This window comes from Pelophylax lessonae, assembly GCF_965119305.1.
Source record: "Pelophylax lessonae genome assembly, chromosome: 11".
Lineage (NCBI taxonomy): Eukaryota > Metazoa > Chordata > Amphibia > Anura > Ranidae > Pelophylax > Pelophylax lessonae.
In genome coordinates, this window is record NC_138778.1 from 15,354,717 (window position 1) to 15,375,107 (window position 20,391).

General features: G+C 45.2%; 1 protein-coding gene across 1 annotated transcript in view; it reads right to left on the bottom strand.

Moving 5' to 3' along the window:
* LOC309566871 (alpha-N-acetylgalactosaminide alpha-2,6-sialyltransferase 2-like) overlaps positions 1-20,391 on the bottom strand; it is a gene marked incomplete at its 5' end in the record, with an annotated part of 84,738 nt that overhangs the window by 11,689 nt on the left and 52,658 nt on the right. Inside the window, 4 exons of the mRNA XM_082272219.1 lie at positions 331-434; positions 2,897-3,035; positions 6,769-6,934; positions 9,987-10,155. Coding sequence (XP_082128345.1) covers positions 331-434; positions 2,897-3,035; positions 6,769-6,934; positions 9,987-10,155 — 578 coding nt within the window. The remainder of the gene's footprint in view (positions 1-330; positions 435-2,896; positions 3,036-6,768; positions 6,935-9,986; positions 10,156-20,391) is intronic.

The window sequence follows — 20,391 nt, forward strand, 5'->3', positions numbered from 1 at the left end:
ATTGTATGAACTCTTTTTTACCATTTGTTACCTAATAAATTGAATGCTTTTTTAGTACAACTTGTTTACTCCTTGTGTGGTGGTGTACAGTCCGAAATCATTCTTTTGCTTTTTTTCCTGAAATACCTCAATGAGAAAACATACCGCATTTAGGCACTAGATGGAGTTGATGATACAGGAATTAATATATTAGAATAAATACTGATAAATTTTGTTCACCTTGCAGGAGTGCTTATTACATTCGTCCAATGAATGTTTTATAATCAGTCCCCCATAGTGTATGGGCAGCCTTAGAGAATTGACGATTGCAGGTAAAGTCTGTCTACTTACTCTTTGCCCTTATCCCGGCCTCGGTCGATGACGCTGTTGGTAAGAGCGGCTCTTACTAATAAATAATCTCTGTCGTGATCTGGTAAGAGGACGAAGCGGGTTTCCTGTGGATGGTAAACAACATGTGAAAGCAAGATTTAAAGGCAATGCATGCTCAGATACCCCCCCCCCCCCTGACCTTCAACCTTACTCCAACTTTCGACTCGGTTGGCACCACCATCCTTCTGAGGAGATCCCAGGGAATACCGGGCAACCCAAATGCCACAAGAAGGCAATCCCAGGCTGTGCTGGGCAACCCAAATGCCACCAGAAGGCAATCCCAGGCTGTGCTGGGCAACCCAAATGCCACAAGAAGGCATTCCCAGGCTGTGCTGGACAATCATCTTCCAGGATTTGGGATACTCTGTATCTTCTGGGAACTCATCAGAAGGATGGTGATCTCTCCCCCTGCTGGTGGAACGGCAAGTATATTAAGTAACTTTTTAAAATGTTATTGTAACATATTCGCACGGGTGAGGCCAGTGACTTCACTGGGTAAATGGAAGGTTTTACAACCACTTTAAATTCAGGGTCCAAAAAAAAAAAATGCAGTTTTACTTACCTGATTCCCCCATCCCCTGGGCCGGCCCCTTCTTCCCTACCCCCTGGTGATCGACTGTCCTCATGTCTAATGCAGGGCTATTTTCCATTTCTTAAAGTGATTGTAAAGTGTCGTGGTTTTTTTAAAAAAAAAAAACACACCTAACTATACTTCCATTTTCTCCATCAGCCCATCCCCCACGGTTATTGCCTTTTGTTTCACTTGACCCCCCTTCTAGATTGTAAGCTCTAACGAGCTCGGCCCTCTAATTCCTCCTGTATTGAATTGTATTGTAACTGTATTGTCTTCCCTCAAATTGTAAAGCGCTGCGCAAACTGTTGGCGCTATATAAATCCTGTATAATAAAAATAATAATAATACAAAAAATAACAAACATGTTCTACTTACCTCCTCTGTTCATTTGGTTTTGCACAGAGCAGCCCGGATCCTCCTCTTCTCTGTTCCTGGCCTCTCCCTTCTGTCGAGTGCCCCCACAGCAAGCAGCTTGCTATGGGGGAACCCAAGCCCAGCTGCAGCTTCGTGTGTCCATTCAGAAACGGACCTGCCATTCATCCCCGCCCCCTCTCTCTCCTGATTGGCTATCTGACTTTGTTTAACATCAGCAGAAGCCAATGGTGCCGCTACTGTGTCTCAGCCAATCAGGAGGGAGATTCCCAGGGGCCGAGGGACTCATGGAAATCGCTGGAGCGAGATGGGGCTCAGGTAAGTATTAGGGGGTCGTGGGATGGCTGCTACACCCAGAAGGCTTTTTATCTTAATGCAAAGAATTCATGCAGGTAAAAAAACCTTCCTGACTTTACAACTCCTTTAATAATTGATTGAACAGTACTGACTGGCATATCTTTTTATATCCTTTTCCTTCTTTATAATTACATGGTTGCGCAGGTCTTTTGACAGTTCTTTTCTGCTCCCCATGACTCAGTATCTAGCCTGCACAGTGCATCCAAGTGACAGCTCACAAACTCATTGACTATTCATACACAGACAGTAATTGCAATTTACAAAGCTACAGATGTGGGAAATTAACCCTTAATTGCCATTGTTACCCGTGTGTGTCACCTTGTGTGTCTGTACCAAGGCCAAACATTCCAGGAGATGGAAATTTCATCAGGGCCATTTGGGTGATTTTTGTTATCATTATGATCAGGGCCATCTTTAATATTGATAGGACCCTGGGCAAATTTTTTCTTGGGCCCTCCCAAAACCACTTATTAACTATTTGCAGGCAGTACGGGCTCAAGGGGCAGCTTCCCCTTTTGCCCTGTGTTAAAGACGGCCCTGATTATGATGTAAAAAGGAGCCAAACAACTATGTGATAATAAATGGCTTTGTATGATCACTATCTTTAAATAAAAGACAGATTTGTAGCACGATCAGTCATATTTTTAAGAACAATGCCAAAATGTTACAATTTCTGCCAGGGGATGCAAACTTTTGAGCACAACTGTATTTCCTATATAGGTCAGATGTTTCATTTATATACCATACAGTGAATTAGGAAAATACTGCATTATGGAAACTAAATGGAGCCAATGATCAGAGGAAGTAAATGCTTATTTCCTCTGATTGTCAGCTCCACCTAGTGGCTATAATTTTCCTGATTCATATTATTATTCTTATGAGTGACGAACCTCCAACTTGGGGAGACACTAGCTTAGTACACCAACACAAAAACCAAACTACCAACAACTCCATCTAAATAAAAGTGTAAAATAGATATATTTATTTCCAGAACATTTTTTCAGAAATAGAAGTTTCTGCTCCATAGAACCGATCCCTAAAAAATACCGGAGCTTCCTTTCACACAAAGAGGGGTTGGTGGATCAGTAATAGGCCCATATGTGGGATACCTGAAGCGTAAAGAATAGGGTAGGGGTGGAGCAGATATCTATAACAAAATGCTGCTAGTTATAAGAGATAAAAATTACAGATTTGATTATTTATTTTTCCAGGTTTTGGGGTTACCTCTGTGCGTGGTACGCTCTTGAACCCTCGGTGCCCATAGGCCATAAATGAGTTCATCATGGTGTTCGTGCCGAAGAAATAGAAGGAAGTGCGACTGCCAACGTCCTCCTCAAAGCCATCTGTAATGGCTCCGTTCACCCTGCAGGTAACACACGGTTGTTAGAAAATACCCAGCATGCCAGGACACCCCATTGGTTAGAAGGGGAATGTAAAAAACCATGAGTCTGAATGATCCCTCTGCACACTGCTATACATCATTTATGAAAAGTTTTGTAGAAAAACGGGGATTCTTAGCTGGTATATAGTGCAATACATGTTCCTGCTGGCCAACTGTGTGAAAGTGATCCTTCTCTGGCCAACTGCGTCAAAGTGATCCCTCTCTGGCCAATTGCGTCAAAGTGATCCCTCTCTGGCCAATTGCATCAAAGTGATCACTCTCTGGCCAATTGCGTCAAAGTGATCCCTCTCTGGCCAATTGCGTCAAAGTGATCACTCTCTGGCCAATAGCATCAAAGTGATCACTCTCTGGCCAATTGCGTCAAAGTGATCACTCTCTGGCCAATTGCGTCAAAGTGATCACTCTCTGGCCAATTGCGTCAAAGTGATCACTCTCTGGCCAATTGCGTCAAAGTGATCACTCTCTGGCCAATTGCGTCAAAGTGATCCCTCTCTGACCAATTGCGTCAAAGTCATCCCTCTCTGACCAACTGTGTCAAAGTGATTCCTCCCTGGCCACCTATGTCAAAGTGATCCCTTTCTGTCCAACTGCATCAAAATGACCCCTCTCTGGCCAACTGCATGAAAGTGATCCCTCCCTGATCATCTGTGTGAAAATTATCCCTCTCTGGCCAACTACGTCAAAGTAATCCCTCTTAGGCCACTTGCATAAAAGGGACCCCTCTCAGGCCAACTGCATCAAAGTGATCGCTCCTTGGTCATCTGTGTCAAAGTGATCGCTCCCTGGTCATCTGTGTCAAAGTGATCGCTCCCTGGTCAACTGTGTTAATGTGATCCCTCCCTGGTCATCTGTATCAAGGTGATCCCTCCCTGGTCAACTGTGTCAATGTGATCCCTCTCTGGCTAACTGCTTCAAAGTGATCCCTCTCTTGCCAACGGCGCCAAAGGGATCCCTCTCTGGTCAGCTTTGTCAAAGTAATCCCTCTCTGGCCAACTGTGTGAAAGTGATCCCCCTTTGGCCAACTGTGTCAAAGCGATTCCTCTCCGGCTAACTGCATCAAAGTGATCCTTCTCTGGTCAACTGGGTCAAAGTGACCCCTCTCTTGCCAACTACGACAAAGTGACGCTTCTATGTCCAACTGCATGAAAGTGATGCTTCTCTTGTCAACTGCATGAAAGTGATCCCTCTCTGGCCACCTGCGTCCAAGTGATCCCTCTCTGGCCAACTGCGTGCAAGTGATCCCTCTCTGGCCAACTGCGTGCAAGTGATCCCTCTCTGGCCAACTGCGTGCAAGTGATCCCTCTCTGGCCAACTGCGTGCAAGTGATCCCTCTCTGGCCAACTGCGTGCAAGTGATCCCTCTCTGGCCAACTGCGTGCAAGTGATCCCTCTCTGGCCAACTGCATCCAAGTGATCCCTCTCTGACCAACTGTGTCAAAGTGACTCCTCTCTGGCCATCAAGGAAGGCTGACACTGCTGGACTTTGTCATGCCTGCAGAGAGCTGCAAATTCTGGTGGGACTATGTTGTTGCTGCACTCCTTTTGAGAGATTTAATGAAAACCACATGTGATTTAATGTGTCATCAACCGTAGAAAACTAAAATGTTCATTTGGTTGAGGCTTGGCTTTAGTTGCATTCCACTTCTGGATACGAGGGAATTGCTCATAGCTGCCATCTCTCCCACACGAGGCCTGAGGACTAGGAGAAGGTGACAAGTCTAATTTTTTATTTAAACGTTTTTTAGCTTTGTTTTGTAATCTTGGATAGAAAAGAGAAGGGTTAAATCCATCAGGGTTTTTTCTTTTTTTTTTTTTTGCTGTCTGAATCCTTGTTAAGAGATTTCCCTTCAATTATACCTTGAGACACAAGAAGAAGTGAGAAGAACTCCCACCAAAGTGAGCTCAGTCTCGGACAGATTTTCCTTTTTCTCCTGATTCCAGCTGATCCAGAGGCAATAAAACCAGGGTGAAGAGGGTGGACAGGGTGCAGTCTCCTGCTTCCAGCTGACCCAGAGGCAATAAAACCAGGGTGAAGAGGGTGGACAGGGTGCAGTCTCCTGCTTCCAGCTGACCCAGAGGCAATGAAACCGGGATGAAGAGGGTGGACAGGGTGCAGTCTCCTGCTTCCAGCTGACCCAGAGGCAATAAAACCCGGATGAAGAGGGTGGGCAGGGTGCAGTCTCCTGCTTCCAGCTGACCCAGAGGCAATAAAACCAGGGTGGAGAGGGTGCAGTGAGGGTGGGAGTCTTCCCTGACTCTGATCTCCAGCTGTCACCTGCAATTCTGATATGTCAAAATACAGATAAGCCCTACTGATGGTTCACATTCCCAAATCCAGTTGTCCATGTGAAGGCAGTCCCTGCACTTGACAGAAGCTCCTGATAAGCAGAGGGCATCTGTTTTATGGATACCAAGCTCCATTTATAACACTGGGAGAGTCCATCTCAAAATGTATTGTTGTTTGAACTGTAATCCCAATAAAAATAGATACGAGAACATTTTGGCATCTTCACCTTGGGTGTCACGGGACCTTGTTCCGATGTTCTAAAATTTAATCGGACCCATGAAAATCCCGGACCCTCGTCACTTCCGGTGACGCTACGTCATAACCCAGCTGATACGAGCCCAGGTGCGCATGCGCACAAGGCATTTTCAAGGTCTGATGAAATTCTAAGACTTACGAACAGCTGACTGAGAGGAGGAGGGGCAGAGGTGGGACGCACACACCACCGCGGGAAAATGTTACAACACCGCCGCGTCATCGAGCAAGGAACATGTTGCAGAGCGGACTTACAGAAGGCGGGAAGGAAGTGAATACTCATACTAAATAGTAATGATAAAGAAAAAAAATAAGAAATACTAAACATTTGTTATCATTACTATTTACTATGAGTATTCTCTTCCTTCCCGCCTCCTCTAAGTCCGCTCTGCAACATGTTCCTTGCTCGATGACGCGGCGGTGTGTGCGTCCCACCTCAGCCCCTCCTCCTCTCAGTCAGCTGTTCGTAAGTCTTAGAATTTCATCGGACCTTCAAAATGCCTTGTGCACATGCGCACCGGGACTCGCAGCAGCTGGTGGTGACGGAGAACGGAGAAGTGACGAGGGTCCGGAATTTTCACGGGTCCGACTAAATTTTAGAACACCGGCACTGCTAACATTTGTAACATTATGGATTTCCCATAATTTCCCCTCCCTGTGACAATAGTCACCAAGACGAATGTGATCAGTCTCCCCAATGTGGACATAGATGGCAATAAAACACAAGAGAAAAGTTTAAAAAAAAGTTTGGCTTTAAAACCAAATTCTAGCCAAAAACATTTATTTTTGTTTCGATGGAGCAAAGAAGGAGTGGAGGCGTGGAAGAAAAAAAAAAACAATTTTTTTTTAGAAGTGGGTTAGAACTTGACGCAATGGGGGAAATTTACTAAAACTGGAGCAATCGGAATCTGGTACAGCTGTGCATGGTAGCCCATCAGCTTCTAACTTAAAACCCGAAAGCTGACTGGTTACTATGAACAGCTGCACCAGATTCTGTGTGCTCCAGTTTTAGTAAATCTCTCCCAAAGTTTCCATCTTCATGGTAAACATTTCACCCATCTTATGTCCTAATGTCATAGACACCGGGAGTGATGCTCAAGAAATTTATTTTGGCTCTAAAAGGGTAGATCCAAGCTTTCACAGAAATCAGAAATACCTGAAGACGTAGTCATGGCTGTCAATCTCTTTGCCCATTCTAGATCCATTCAGGATTCCACCGTTGCCCACCACGGCACAACGAATACAAGGGGAAGTCCCATTCCAAGTGTCGAACATATAACCGTTACCCGTGGAGTTCATCAAGTTAAGTGTTTCATTCAGAACTGCAGAGATAGAGAAACGCGAGATGTCAAAAACCAGGTAAGAAAAAAACATGCTTCTTACTGTAGATATAGAAACCATGAGATCACCAGGATGAGTCCGGAATAAGGTCAGCACTTAGGTTCAGACTCCCTAAGAATCAAATTCATCCCAAAGGTGTTCAGTAGGGTTAGAGTCAGGATTCTGCGCAGGACATTCATAGTTACATAGTAGGTGAGATTGAATAAAGACAATAGTCCATCCAGTTCATCCTGTGTAGGTGTGGGTGGCTGTAGTCATCTCACATACCCCTGAATGTTCTGATCCTTGAGATGTACGTCTAAGAGTCTTTTGAAAGTCACCATACTTCCCGCAGAAACCACCTCTTGTGGTAGAGAATTCCACAATCTTGTAGCTCTAACAGTAAAGAACCCCCTACGTTGCCTGGTGTTAAAACGCTTCTCCTCTAATCGCAATGTATGCCCTCGAGTCCTCGTGCACTCTCTAAGACTGAATAGCTTTTTTTCTATGTCGAGATCACCATTGAGATATTTATAAATTGCTATCATGTCCCCTCTCAGGCGTCTCTTCTCCAGGGAGAATAAATCAAGCGATTGCAGACGCTCTTCATAATTAAGGTCCTCCAATCCCCTAATTAGTTTAGTTGCCCTTCTCTGGATCCTCTCCAGCTCCCAACACATCCCTCCTGAGGACTGGCGACCAGAACTGGACAGAATACTCCAGATGTGGTCGGACCAGAGTTTTATAAAGTGGAAGGATTATAGTTTTATCTCTGGAATACATCCCTTTCTTTATGCATGCTAATATTCTGCTGGCTTTGGCAGCTGCCGTTTGGCATTGCATGCTATTGCCTAGTCTATCATCTACCAAGACTCCGAGATCTTTCTCCATTTTTGATTCCCCCAAGGGTTCCCCGCCTAGTGTGTATTGTGTTTTTATGTTTTTAGTCCCCAAGTGCAAAAACTCGAGCTCCTCCACACCAGACTGGTCACACCATGTCTTTATGGAACTGGCTTGGTACACAGGGGCATAGTCATGCTGAAACCGAAAATGTCTTCACCAAACTGTTACTACAAGGTTGGAAGAGCACAATTGTCTACAATGTCTTTGTACGATGGAGTATTACCAGCACCCTTCATTAGGGCCACCTGGACTCAATAATTTGGAGAGGTGTCTACTTTTGGCAGTGTGGTCGGTGCCAAGTCCTGCTGGGAAATTAAATCCGCATCTCCTTAAAGCTGGTCAGCAGAGGGAAGCACGAAGTGCTCTAGAATTTCCTGCTAAAGGGCTGCGGTAGCTTTGGACTTGATAAAACGCACTGGACCAACACCAGCAGATGACACGGCTCCCCAAAACATTACGGACTGTGCAAAATTTTGCATTTTATTTGGAAATCAAGGTCTAAGAGTCTGGGGGAAGAGTGGACAGGCACAGAATCCAAGTTGCACGAGGTCCAGTGTGAAGTTTCGACAGTCAGTGATAATTTGGTGAGCCATGTCATCTGCTGGAGTTGGTCCACTGTGTTTTATCAAGTCCAAAGTCGGCGCAACCCTCTACCAGGAAATTCTACAGCACTTCATGCTTCCCCCTGCTGACCAGCTTTATGGAGATGCTGATTTAATAGTCTAGCAGGACTTGGCACCTGCCCACACTGCCAAAAGTACCAATACCTGGTTTATTGATCATGGTATTATTGTGCTTGATTGCACACTCGTCTGATCTAAACCCCATAGAGAATCTGTGGGGTATTGTCAAGAGGAAGATGAGAGACACCAGACCCAACAATCCAGATGAGCTGAAAGCCGCTATCAAAGCAATCTGGGCTTCCATAACACCTCAGCAGTGCCCCAGGCTGATCGCCTCCATGCCACTTTGATGCAGTAATTTATGCAAAAGGAACCCCCAACTAAGTATTCAGTGCATATTATTCTGTACATGGACATACTTTTCAGTAAGCCAACATTTTTTTATTGGTCTTATGTAATGTTTTATGAGATACTGAATTTTGTTTTTTTACCAGCTGTAAGCCATATTCATCAAAATTAAAAGAAAGAATTGCTTGAAATACATCACTCTGTGTGCAACGCATCTATATAATATATATGAATTTAACTTTTTGAATTGAATTACTGAAATAAATTTCCTTTTTGAATAATATTCTAATTTTATTAGCTGAACCAGTACAAACTCATGGCCATATGGGTAGATGGAATGGTCAGGTGTGTATAAACCTTGGAAAACAACAAGAGAAGGGCGCACCGACCTTGTGCATTACCACATAAAAGTTTATTAAAATCGAAGAAGGGTAGCGTACAATATACTCACAAACGTAGCATATGAACAAGCATATAGGAAATGGGCACCGCTCGCTTCCAGGACACTTCTCTACTGCTGGATAGCGTGATGGCGTCCTCAAAACCTGATGTGTCTTACGCGTTTTGAGGGAGGACCCTCTTCCTCAGAGCCAAAATCGGAGCCGAAACGCGTAAGACACATCAGGTTTTGAGGATGCCATCACGCTATCCAGCAGTAGAGAAGTGTCCTGGAAGCGAGCGGTGCCCATTTCCTATATGCCTATTCATATGCTACGTTTGTGAGTATATTGTACGCTACCCTTCTTTGATTTTAATAAACTTTTAAGTGGTAATGCACAAGTTCGGTGCTCCCTTCTCTTGTTGTTTTCTTGTAGTGCCTTTTGGATACCCTTGGTCCTGAGGGGGGCAGCAAGACCACTTCATTTGTGTCATAAAACCGCCTAGAAGATTCACCTTCCCGCATACCACTTGAGCGCAGGAGAGATATTGTTGTGTATAAACCTTGGACCTGCCTGAGGTGGTTTGAGCATCCTGCACAGGTTCTCCACTGGAGCAGCTCCAGCTCGAAAATGAAGCCCTTGGGCAAATCCATGCTCGCCAAACTATCTCTCCCCACAGGCTTGGAAACATGGATTTTGTGGCCATCATAAAGTCTTGCCTAATCTGCTTGCCTTTTAATTAGGGTCTCCTGGATGGAAAATCTGTTTACAGGGACAATCCGGGAGTGTCCATCACTTACTCTGCCACGTGACACCCATCCAACCCTGGGCTCCAGAAAATTTCCGAAGTCTTTCATATTCAGACTCCTGAGCATGTTTCTTCCACTGCAGCACCGGCACCGTCTCTAAATATTTCTTCTTTAAGTTCTCTGCTTTCCGGAACATTTCCCTGGTACGGTTGGGACATTTCTGCTGATGTGTAGAAAGTGAGAAACAAGAATACATTAGAGTTTTGTAGAATTTTTGGCCAAAGAGAGCTAAATACACTGGGAAGTAAGATATGAAGGCACTGCCTTTGGGAGATAGAAGTCCCTGGCCTATGTACCTCGGAGACTATGTAGTTGGGCTAAATGGGAAGGGTGGAGCTATTTGAAAGTGATTTGGGCTTTCTACTCATAAAATTCTAGAAATAATAAATGTCAAAGTGTATTTATGGTACAGTTGAAAGGTTCAGCGCGGTTAATCTAAAGTCACTTCCAGAGATGTCCGAAACTGACCTCAATTTCTCTGCAGGTTTCTGATTAAATGCAAGTCTACTGAGAGGAATTTTTATTTCTAGCATCCTGTATCTGAGTACTATTACCATGGTTGCAAGGAAGCAAACTACTTTTAGAAGCTTAAGAAAATTTAGTTGCTGCAAGAATTTTATATTGACTTTGATTTTAATAACACCAAATTAGAATCTGCTTTGGAATCTGCTTTGTATCTGAGTATGTTATATTACTTTATGACCAAGGTATTTTTTTTGTAATGCTCAGTGTAAAGATGGATGCTAGTATGCAAATATGCATAATAGTATGTAATTACCTTTACATAAAATGCTGCATTGTATGCACATCTTGGGCACTTGATGTTTCGTATTCTGGCAGAAGAGGGCACAGTTTGGATGGTGTGATTCGCAATGGTTCTCTCTAGAAATGTCGAAATGTGCCCCTGGACTAAAATTTGCTGCATGTATTGTACCCCATAAATGACAGAGCAACCGATGTTTAGCATGGATGTAGTTTATACTGTGTGAGATTGGAGTGCCCACTAGAAGAACTACTAGAAGAACTACCACCTGTTCATAGTCTATACCAGGGGTAGGGAACCTATGGCTCGCGAGCAAGACGTGGCTCTGTTTGATGGCTGCATCTGACTCGCAGACCAATCTTTAATAAAGGGGAGGCGTGTCCGGACGTGAGCCGCGCCGGACGTGTAGTCCCAGAGCTCCGCCACGTCTACCACTCAATCCAGTGCCATCCGCATAGCTGTGCCCGGTGGCAAGGAGATTTCTGCACCCATCGATGGTTCACTTTGTGGGCTACCCACCGCTACCCTCAGTTCGTCTCTGGGTGACTGGATTGCCGCGCTACGGACCCCGCGGCCTACTCGCGGTACCGCCGCCAGCTCGTGTGCGGTGCATCTGTGAACCTTGGCAATCACCGCCCAGTAAGGAGACCTGCCATACACTCCCTGTGCCCCAACAGACACGATCTCCTTCCCCCCTCTGACACCTGGGGACCTGCGGGAGCTGCCTCTCGCATCCACTTCTGAGGCCTTCAGCGGCCGGCCGCCATTTTCTCAGGGCCTATACTCGCCTCCATCACTCGCAGGCCTGCAGGCGCTTTACCACTCCGGCCTCATTGCATACCTGCCCGCTCTGCTCTCTTCCCGACCGGACTCCAGGCACTTTCACACGGCTCCATCTACTCACTGTATAGCTGCAGCCCATGAATATGAATATTAACCACTTAAGCCCCGGAAGATTTTACCCCCATTCCGACCAGGGGGTATTTTGTGATTCGGCACTGCGTGACCTTAACAGACAATTGCGCGGTCGTGCGACGCTGTACCTAAACGAATTTGGCGTCCTTTTTTTCCCACAAACAGAGCTTTCTTTTGGTGGTATTTGATCACCTGTGCGATTTTTTTGATCACGCGCTATAAACAAAAAAAGAGCGTCAATTTTGCAAAAATAGCAATATTTTTCACATTTTTTTATATGAAATTCCCCAAAAAAAAATTTAAAAATCAAAATTTTTTTACTTTTTCGGCCAATTTGTTTTATGCTACCTATGTTTGGTAAAAATAATCGCAAAAAGCGTATTTTGATTGGTTTGCGCAAAAGTTATCGCGTTTACTAACAAAGGGAAAGATTTCTGTCATTTTTGTTGTTTTTTTTTTTTAACGTGTAATGGCGGCTATCTGCGATTTTTTTTTTTGCGGTACTGCGACATTGGGGCGGACAGATCGGACCCTTGACTGACATTTTTGACACTTTTGGGGTTACCAGTGACATTTCTACAGTAATCAGTGCTATATATATGCACTGTTACTGTAAAAATACACTGGTAGTGAAGGGGTTAACTTTATTTGGGAGGGAGGGGCTGTGTGTATCCCTAGGGGCGTGCTTTCTACTGTGATTGGCTGGGGCTTGAGCTGTATGGACACTGATCAACGGATCTACATACTAGATCCGAGTGATCAGTATCCTAACAGCAAGGAGAATGACAGGTGGCTTGTTTACACAAGCTGCCTGACATTCTCCCTCTCCCCCGCCGATCGCCGAGTGACCGGCGGACATCGGGTCCGCCGGTCACACGCGCGGGGGGGTCCGTGACCACGCGGGAGCGGGAGCGCGCCTCCGGGGGCGCGCGCTCGCTCCCTAGACCCTCACAAGCTAGTGACGTAGCCCTACGTCACTTTGCCTGTGAGGGGCTGACTGCCGACGTAGATCGGCGTTAGGCAGTCGGCAAGTGGTTAAATAAAGGTTCCTGACCCCTGAAATATAGTGTATGGCTCTCACGGAATTACATTTGAAAATATGTGGTGTTCATGGCTCTCTCAGCCAAAAAGGTTCCCGACCGCCTGGTCTATACAATATGATACAATACACACTATTTGTATACGATGTTACAATGTGACATTTAAAAATTGCTTACAAATAGCTCCCTGTGCTTGCTAAAAATACTCTCTAGTTTTTCTTTTAGGTAAATATTGAAATTCTTTTTCTTGTGGAAACTTCTTGTAAAGTTGTGTTTTTTTTATACACATGAGGACAAAACCTACAGCAACAAAGGCCACCTATAAGTCATCTGTGACTGAATATATATACTCCAACAATCCAGCTTTATTTATTGAATGGAGAGTGACACCTTTCTTTATGTCATTATGTCATTCTGGGCAAGTAAATGTTTAATGGTCCCTTTAGACCACATCCTTTGTCCATATTTGCAAAGCCATGTTCAAAGGTTCGGGCAGATGAAGGGCATAAACGTCAGATGAGGTAGATGCGTACAGAAGAATGTGAGTAATATATATATTTATTTAAAAAAAATATATATATATATGTGTATGTGTGTGTGTATATATATATGTGTGTATGTGTGTGTGTGTGTATGTGTGTGTATGTATATATATATATATATATATATGTGTGTGTGTATGTGTGTATATATATATATATATATATATATAGATGAAAGAAAACCCAGCGATCCTGAAACTTAGATCCCCAAATATCTACCGCTACCACAATGCTCCAACAACACTAGGCTGCTCAAGAACCCTGCGAATCACCATTTTTCAGGCCATGCACCCTGAAAATATGCCCCAAAACCAAAGCTGCCTGCAGCATCGGTATAGAGGTCAATTTCAAAAGCTGCCACCACCGGGGCCATCCACAAGGACCACTAGTTGTAAGAGGTCAAAAATTGTAAAGTCTTCTCGTGTCTGAACTTTCCGTAATGACTACCCATCAACCCCTGCACTGGACCAGCCTTGCGGCTCCACCCTACCCGTCTAACCCTCAGCCACCAATCAGGTAACCTAGGCCCCTACCACACTCACTACAGAATTATTTAACCCATCTCTGATGTGTTCCTCCCTTAGTCATGATGACCCTCGGTCACTTTTATTGGGCAAGCTTGGTGAAGGCTTGCAATATCTCAACCTGGAGGTTTAGAATGTACCGGGGAAAGCAGGTGGATTTCCATCTGCCTAATCTTCTGATGACATGACCTGCCGCTCGGATCCAGGAGGAGTGCCCAGAAAACTGGTTAGGGTTGAGGCCTAGATTAGCCAGGAGTAGAGTTGTATAAAGTACTGGAAACCCATACTTGAGTAAAAGTACAAGTGCTCGATCAAAAAGTGACTTGAGTAGAAGTGGAAGTGCTCGATCAAAAAGTATTCAACATTTTTTGTACTTAAGTATTGCAAGTAGTTTTTTTTAATATTTATATTTATTTTTTAATATTTTGCTACTCAAGTACTGAAAGTAAAAGTACAAGTACTGTGTTATGTAGTTATTAAAGAAGTCAAAAGTTTATTAAAGTTATTAAAGAAAGAAGTCAAAAGTACACATGACATTATACACATTTTTTTGAGCTTCATGAAACCTGCCATCTACTGTTCTGGCAGTGGTAATTTTTATAATTTGTAACGAGTAACTATGCAGCACAAAAAAAAAATATCGGAGTAGAAGTATTGAAATCATTGGAAAAATATAGTGAAGTAAAAGTGGAAGTAGGAGAAAAAAATTCTACTCTAGGAAAGTACAGATACCGCCTTTCCGTACTTAAGTACAGTAGTGAAGTAGTTCTACTTAGTTACTATACATCTCTGGCCAGGAGGATGCAAACAAGTCTGTTGAACTGGCTAGCTGTTAGTGGGCTGAAAAGAAAAGGCAACAATGGGCTGGAGCTAGACTGGCTTGGCAGGTGTGATAACAACTGGTCCAGGACCGCTACTGGACACCATTCGTTGTGGGTCTGGAAGAATTTGATGTCGACCCAGGTCCTGGACTGATGAGTTTTGACACTGCCAGATGTAGGACAAAATGGTCTTGAAGGCGGGCCAGATTGCACTTGCGTAACTGGTAACCGGGGCCACTGTAAGTGAACTCACCGGGCCGTAGGAAGCCATAGAAGGCCAGGTGCATAGCTGCATGGATGACCAGGCTGGGGAGCAACCCAAAAGGGGACCATGACAGGATGGCTGACATGCCCCAGAACATGGAACTTGATATGGGAAAGCGTTTGCTACTGGCTATGGGCTGATGTTTCTGGATGCCACGCAGCAATGCTTTGACCGCATGGGTCGTGAACAATGACCCAGGGGCTTGTAGGTAGAGGAAATGCTGGATGCCAGCTAGGTACAGTCTGACAATGTTGTGGGACAGGCTCAAATGAGTGTGGCAGTAAGACACCAAGGCCAGGACGTGCTTGATGTGACCTGTGCCCATCCCGGGGCATTTGGCTAGGAATTTGCCGCAGGCGTTCCAGGCGGTGCGGTAGGCATTCAATGTGTTGGGTGACAGTGACCGGTTTATGAGCAGTCTAGCATTGTGAAGGTGGTCTTTTAGCCCATCATTAGTTATGACCAAATTGGGATAGGAAATGTGGTAGAGTCGGCTCCCGGTCTCTGTAAGAAATACAAGGAAAATTGAGGCGGAACAGTGCATCTTCTGCGAGATTGCACTTGCCAGGTATGTAAGTACAGTGCACATTGAAATTATAGTGAAGGAATAACTGTACCAGCCTTAGTAAGAAGGACATGATGGCCAGGGACTTGGACCTGCCTTTGTTGACAATCTCAGCCGTGGCTAAGTTGTCAGTGGAGAAGACTACGGTCTGCTCCGCCCAGGTGTGTCCCCAGACCTGAGCTGCTGCGACGATAGGGTAAAGCTCAAACAATGAGGACGTCTGGCTGAGCCCGGGGACCAGGAGGATTTCCCGCAGCCATGGACCTGCAAGCCAATGGGTGCCAAAAATGGCAGCGAAGCCTGTGGCGGCTGCTGCATCTGTTACTATAGGAGGTGAGGAAGCTGAAACTGCTCTAATGAACATGAGTACGCCATTCCAGTTCTCAAGGAAGTTGTCCCACATTGCTAGATCTGCAGCAGCTGCCTGGTCTAGCCTGATGTTTTAATCTGGGGCCTGTGTGTGGGAAAGGAAGACCGGGAGGGGAGAAATGAAGGAACGCCCCTGAGGGACAATCCTCATGGCAAAGTTCAGAATGCCTAACAGGGACTGCAGCTGTCTCTTGGTGCAACTTCATGAGGTGGTGAAGGCGTGAATGACCGCCCTAATCTAGGACAGCTTGTCAGGGGGTAGGCTGGCCTGCATAGAGCAGGTGTCAAGGGTGATTCCTAGGAAGGAAATGGACTGCATGGGGCCTTCCACATTATGCTCAGCTATGGGCACGTTGAGGTTGCCGAACACTACCCTTAATTTGTCTAATTCTTAGAGGGGCACATCGTGCCATTCGATCAGCACAAAGTCGTCCAGGTAATGGATAACTTTCTGGCACTGCGCCTCGTAGGTTAGGATCCAGGTGAGGGACTGAGTGAACGTATCGGAGAGCCATGGACTGCTCTTTGAGCCGAAGGTCAGTTTGGTAGCGAAGTAGTATTAATCTCTTCATATGATGCCATGCTTTTGCCACAATGAAGGTTCCATGGGTAAGAGCTTAAAAGCATCTGAAATATCTGCCTTAGACAGCCATGCGCCGTGCCTACGCTAATGATTGACTGTATAGCTAAGTCAATGAACGCATGCTTAAGAAAGAACTTTTCAGAAGGAATCCGTGAGTTAAGACTGGGGATGTGGGAGGAATGAGGCACGGACAAGTCCTACACCAAACGTTGTTTATTTGAGAATTTGCCCTTGACAAGCCCAAATAGGGCTAACTCTCCATGTCTCAAATGGCGACTCAGCGAAGGGGCCGATAATGAATCCCCGAACCAGCTCGGTCTGCAACAGATTGTCAATAGCCTGCTCGTCAGTTGAGGCTGAGCAGAGGTTCCGGCACTCATCAGTGGTGTGGGGTAAGGTGATGAGCCCGATGTGGAATCCGGAGATGAACTTGCGCACCAGAAATAGTGCGTGTGCGGGTGATGGGTGAGAGGAAAGGTAGCACTCCAGCCATCGTACGTTCACCTGGCTCAATCAGGATGAGTTGGGAGGAGCTTGGGATAAACTCTATGACAGTTGACACAAATGTGGACCAGTCGGCATTGGTTGGAGCTGAAAGTGCCATAGTTGAAGTTGTTGCAGATAGGCGTCTTGCCTAGTAACCGGACAGGTCGCCCCAACTTGTCCACCTGAAGATGTTGCATAGGGGCAAGCATGCCTTAAGCGGAAACTTGAAGTAGAGGGGAAGGTCAAGGAACATCTGGCGTCCATGTTGGAGCACCAGTTTGCTGTGTGCGTGGAGGACTGCAAAGCGGGGAACGCAGACCCGCAAAATGGCGGCAGAACAACTCAGTATCCACAATGCTCCAATTTGTGCTGGTTTGGAACTGGACAAGTTTGGCTGCAGGATCTGGCTGCAAACGATCGGTGGTAGTCATAAAACTCAGAGATTCCATATTTGCCTACCAAGTCAACCACGACATGGAGGTACAAATCCATCTCTTCCCTCCTGCTGGGGTTGGCTGAGCACAACATGTCCGTAAATTTGCAGAAGGCCAGCACAAACTCAGTGATTGACAGTGTGCGATTGAGCTTGGGGTCTTTGGCCATCAGAACCTCGGACACGTCCCACCAGGCATAGGACTTATTCTCAGCCAGATCATGGACTGAGATGAGCAGGGAGGCCAGGTTAACATCCTTTCCCTCCAGGATGTCCTTCCTGATGCTGGCGTAAATAAATGAGCTGACACTAAAAAGAGGCGTTCTGAAGCATGTCGGGGTTTGCGACCCAAGAAGTTGCATGAGTTGTAAGTGTGAACGGCAAATGAGTGGCGAATGAGAGCTTGTGGCAGGAGCCTTATGGGGGAGACTGTGTTGCAGAAGCATGGTGCCTGTTGGAAAAACACATATATATATATATATATATATATATATATATATATATATATATATATATATATATATATATATATATATATATATATATATATATATATATATATATAATTTTTTATCATTATTATATATTTTTTTGGGTGTTTTTTTTGGTCGCCTTTTTTTTTTTGTAGAAAGCATGTTCAACCTAGTGCTAGTGCAGGATGGAACAACCTGAGCAGGACTGACCTAAGGGAGAAACGACAGACAAGAAAACGTGAGTGGCTGAATTGTGTGCCACTGGAGACAATGAGTGGTTGGATCGGGTGCCACTGGAGATGTGCTTGCAATGATTGTAAGAAAGTAGCCTAAACAGGGAGGCGAAAACGTGCCGACTCTGGTCCGAGTTATGAAGCTAGGGTATTGTATGTGTTTGAGTAAGTGCAACCGTATGAATGGTCTGAGTAACGACTGGCTGCTTGTGGCAGAAGCCTCACGAGAGAGACCCAGCTGCAGAAAGCTGTGATGTGTGTGACAACTGGAATCGACGTGTGTCGTGCCAAGGATACGAAACCCTATTTCGCCGTCACGACCGGGATTCGAATCGTAGAGTGTTAGGGTGCCACCCCCTCCACCAAAACCAAACACATACCAACCACCCAGCCCCCCAGGCTAATCAAAGTGCAGACAAGGCACCAGGTGGGTCCAATTACCACCTCAATCAGCCACAGAACCCTTGCAAACAATACATATTGATCTCCAAATGGATGAGGCAGCCACCCCATAGACAGTGAATCCTATAACCAGTGAAGCTTGTGTCAAGTGATATAGGACAACGACCAACAGCGGCTCAGAGGCTTGGATCTGTAAAAGGATAGTTTTTTTGTGTGTATGGGATGACAAGCAAGGCAGAGGGAACCTACGAATCTACTACGTCTGTGCTGTGCGATGTTGGGACACAACCGACAACAACTCGGAGGCAGCTAAGTACGAAAGGGATGCGGGATAGGAAACTAACGAATTGTAACAATGCGTATGAAACAAAAAAGGTTTGAATCCTACCTGCGAGGTTATGCTGCCCCCTAGAGGAGTAGGACACTAGGCAGAAAAAACTTCTGGCTACAACCATGGGTTCCCACTTCGGAATGTTTTTAGGGTTTCTACTCAAACCTGTTCACCCCAGGAAGGAAGCCAAAGTGCATCTAATCCTGGACCTCAAGGTGCTAAACTGCTTTGTGCGGGTACAGAAATTCAGAATTGAGGCTACTTGGATGATCTCCTTCTGCGAGCGGAGTCTCCCTCTGCTCTGGTGGAGTGTGACAAACTCACTCAGGACAGAGGATTTTGGAGGGGACTGCAGGCTATCCTTTTGCCAACTGACTATGGGCCCTGACTTTTAAAGGAACACTACTCTTTGTGAGGTGTTTGCTGGGGGGGGCCCTTGGAGTAATGTTACTTTGGATTCAAGTCCATGTCTCCCCAAGACACACAGACTCCGGGACTCTAGGCCAGGTAACCATGTTAAAGGCCCAGATGGCACGTTTATCAGTAAGGACTGCTCCAGTCAGACTCATAGCAGATGCTAATATCATCCGCTCAACCACCTGTCTTCTACACATTGTTTATTGTGCTAATTAACTCACCTGTTGTTTACTGTGGGGATGTGTTTATTTTTTTATTTTTTTTTTTCCATAATGTTTTATTTAGAATGTAAAAAAAAGGGGTGATACAGGTACATCGTAAACTTACAAACGTCTAGTCCAATTCACATTTTAGGAAAGTTAAAAAAAAAAAAAAAAAACATAGTGGAGTTACGTAACATAAACGAGAGATATAAAAGGATGAAATCATTGGAGCAACAGGGAAAACTCCGTGGGGATGTGTTTATACTTGTAATAATGTGTATTGTTCTTTGGGAGCTAGATGGCGGCAAGTCTGACCTGGAATGGGATCCTGATTGTCTAGATGGTTGTTTGCTTGTTAGCATTCTGTGTACTCCACCTAGGCTGGTTTAAGTGCCAAGTTAATAAGCATGTTAATTATATCATCAGCTGAAGTAAATGCTAGAGAAGGATTAGCAATGTCAGCCCTACCTCGTTCTAGAAACCATTGTGTGATATATTGAGTAAATATTTGGGTTTACTTCTCAAGTTTATAAAAAGTTGGCATTCTTGTTCAATAAAGTTGTTCCAGAGCTTATACAAGCTAAGTCTCGGCTAGTTTTGTATGGGGGCGGCTATAATATCTGATATCAGGTAGGTATTCAAGACTGGAAGGAATTGGTATTCTGATGGAAGCACACAAGCACAGTGTGTGTCAATTTCGTTACATGGAGAACCTGGAGATCACAATACGAACTGTGTGGGAGTTCGGCTGGATTCTGAATTTTCAGAAGCCTGCCCTGGTTCCGTCCACAAAGCTGGACTATGTGGGCCTGACTCTGGACTCGGCAGGTGCCAGAGTGCTCCTTCCTTCCAAACTCCAGAAATTACAGGTGGAAATTCATCTCCTGCTGTCCAACAAATGGTCATCCCTCCAGGCTTGCATGCGGGTGCTGGGCCTGATGGTATCTACCTTCTAGGTGGTTCCGCTTGCACAGTTCAATGCAAGGTCCTTGCAAAGGGAGATTCTGACCAAATGGGACAAGACCAGCGTT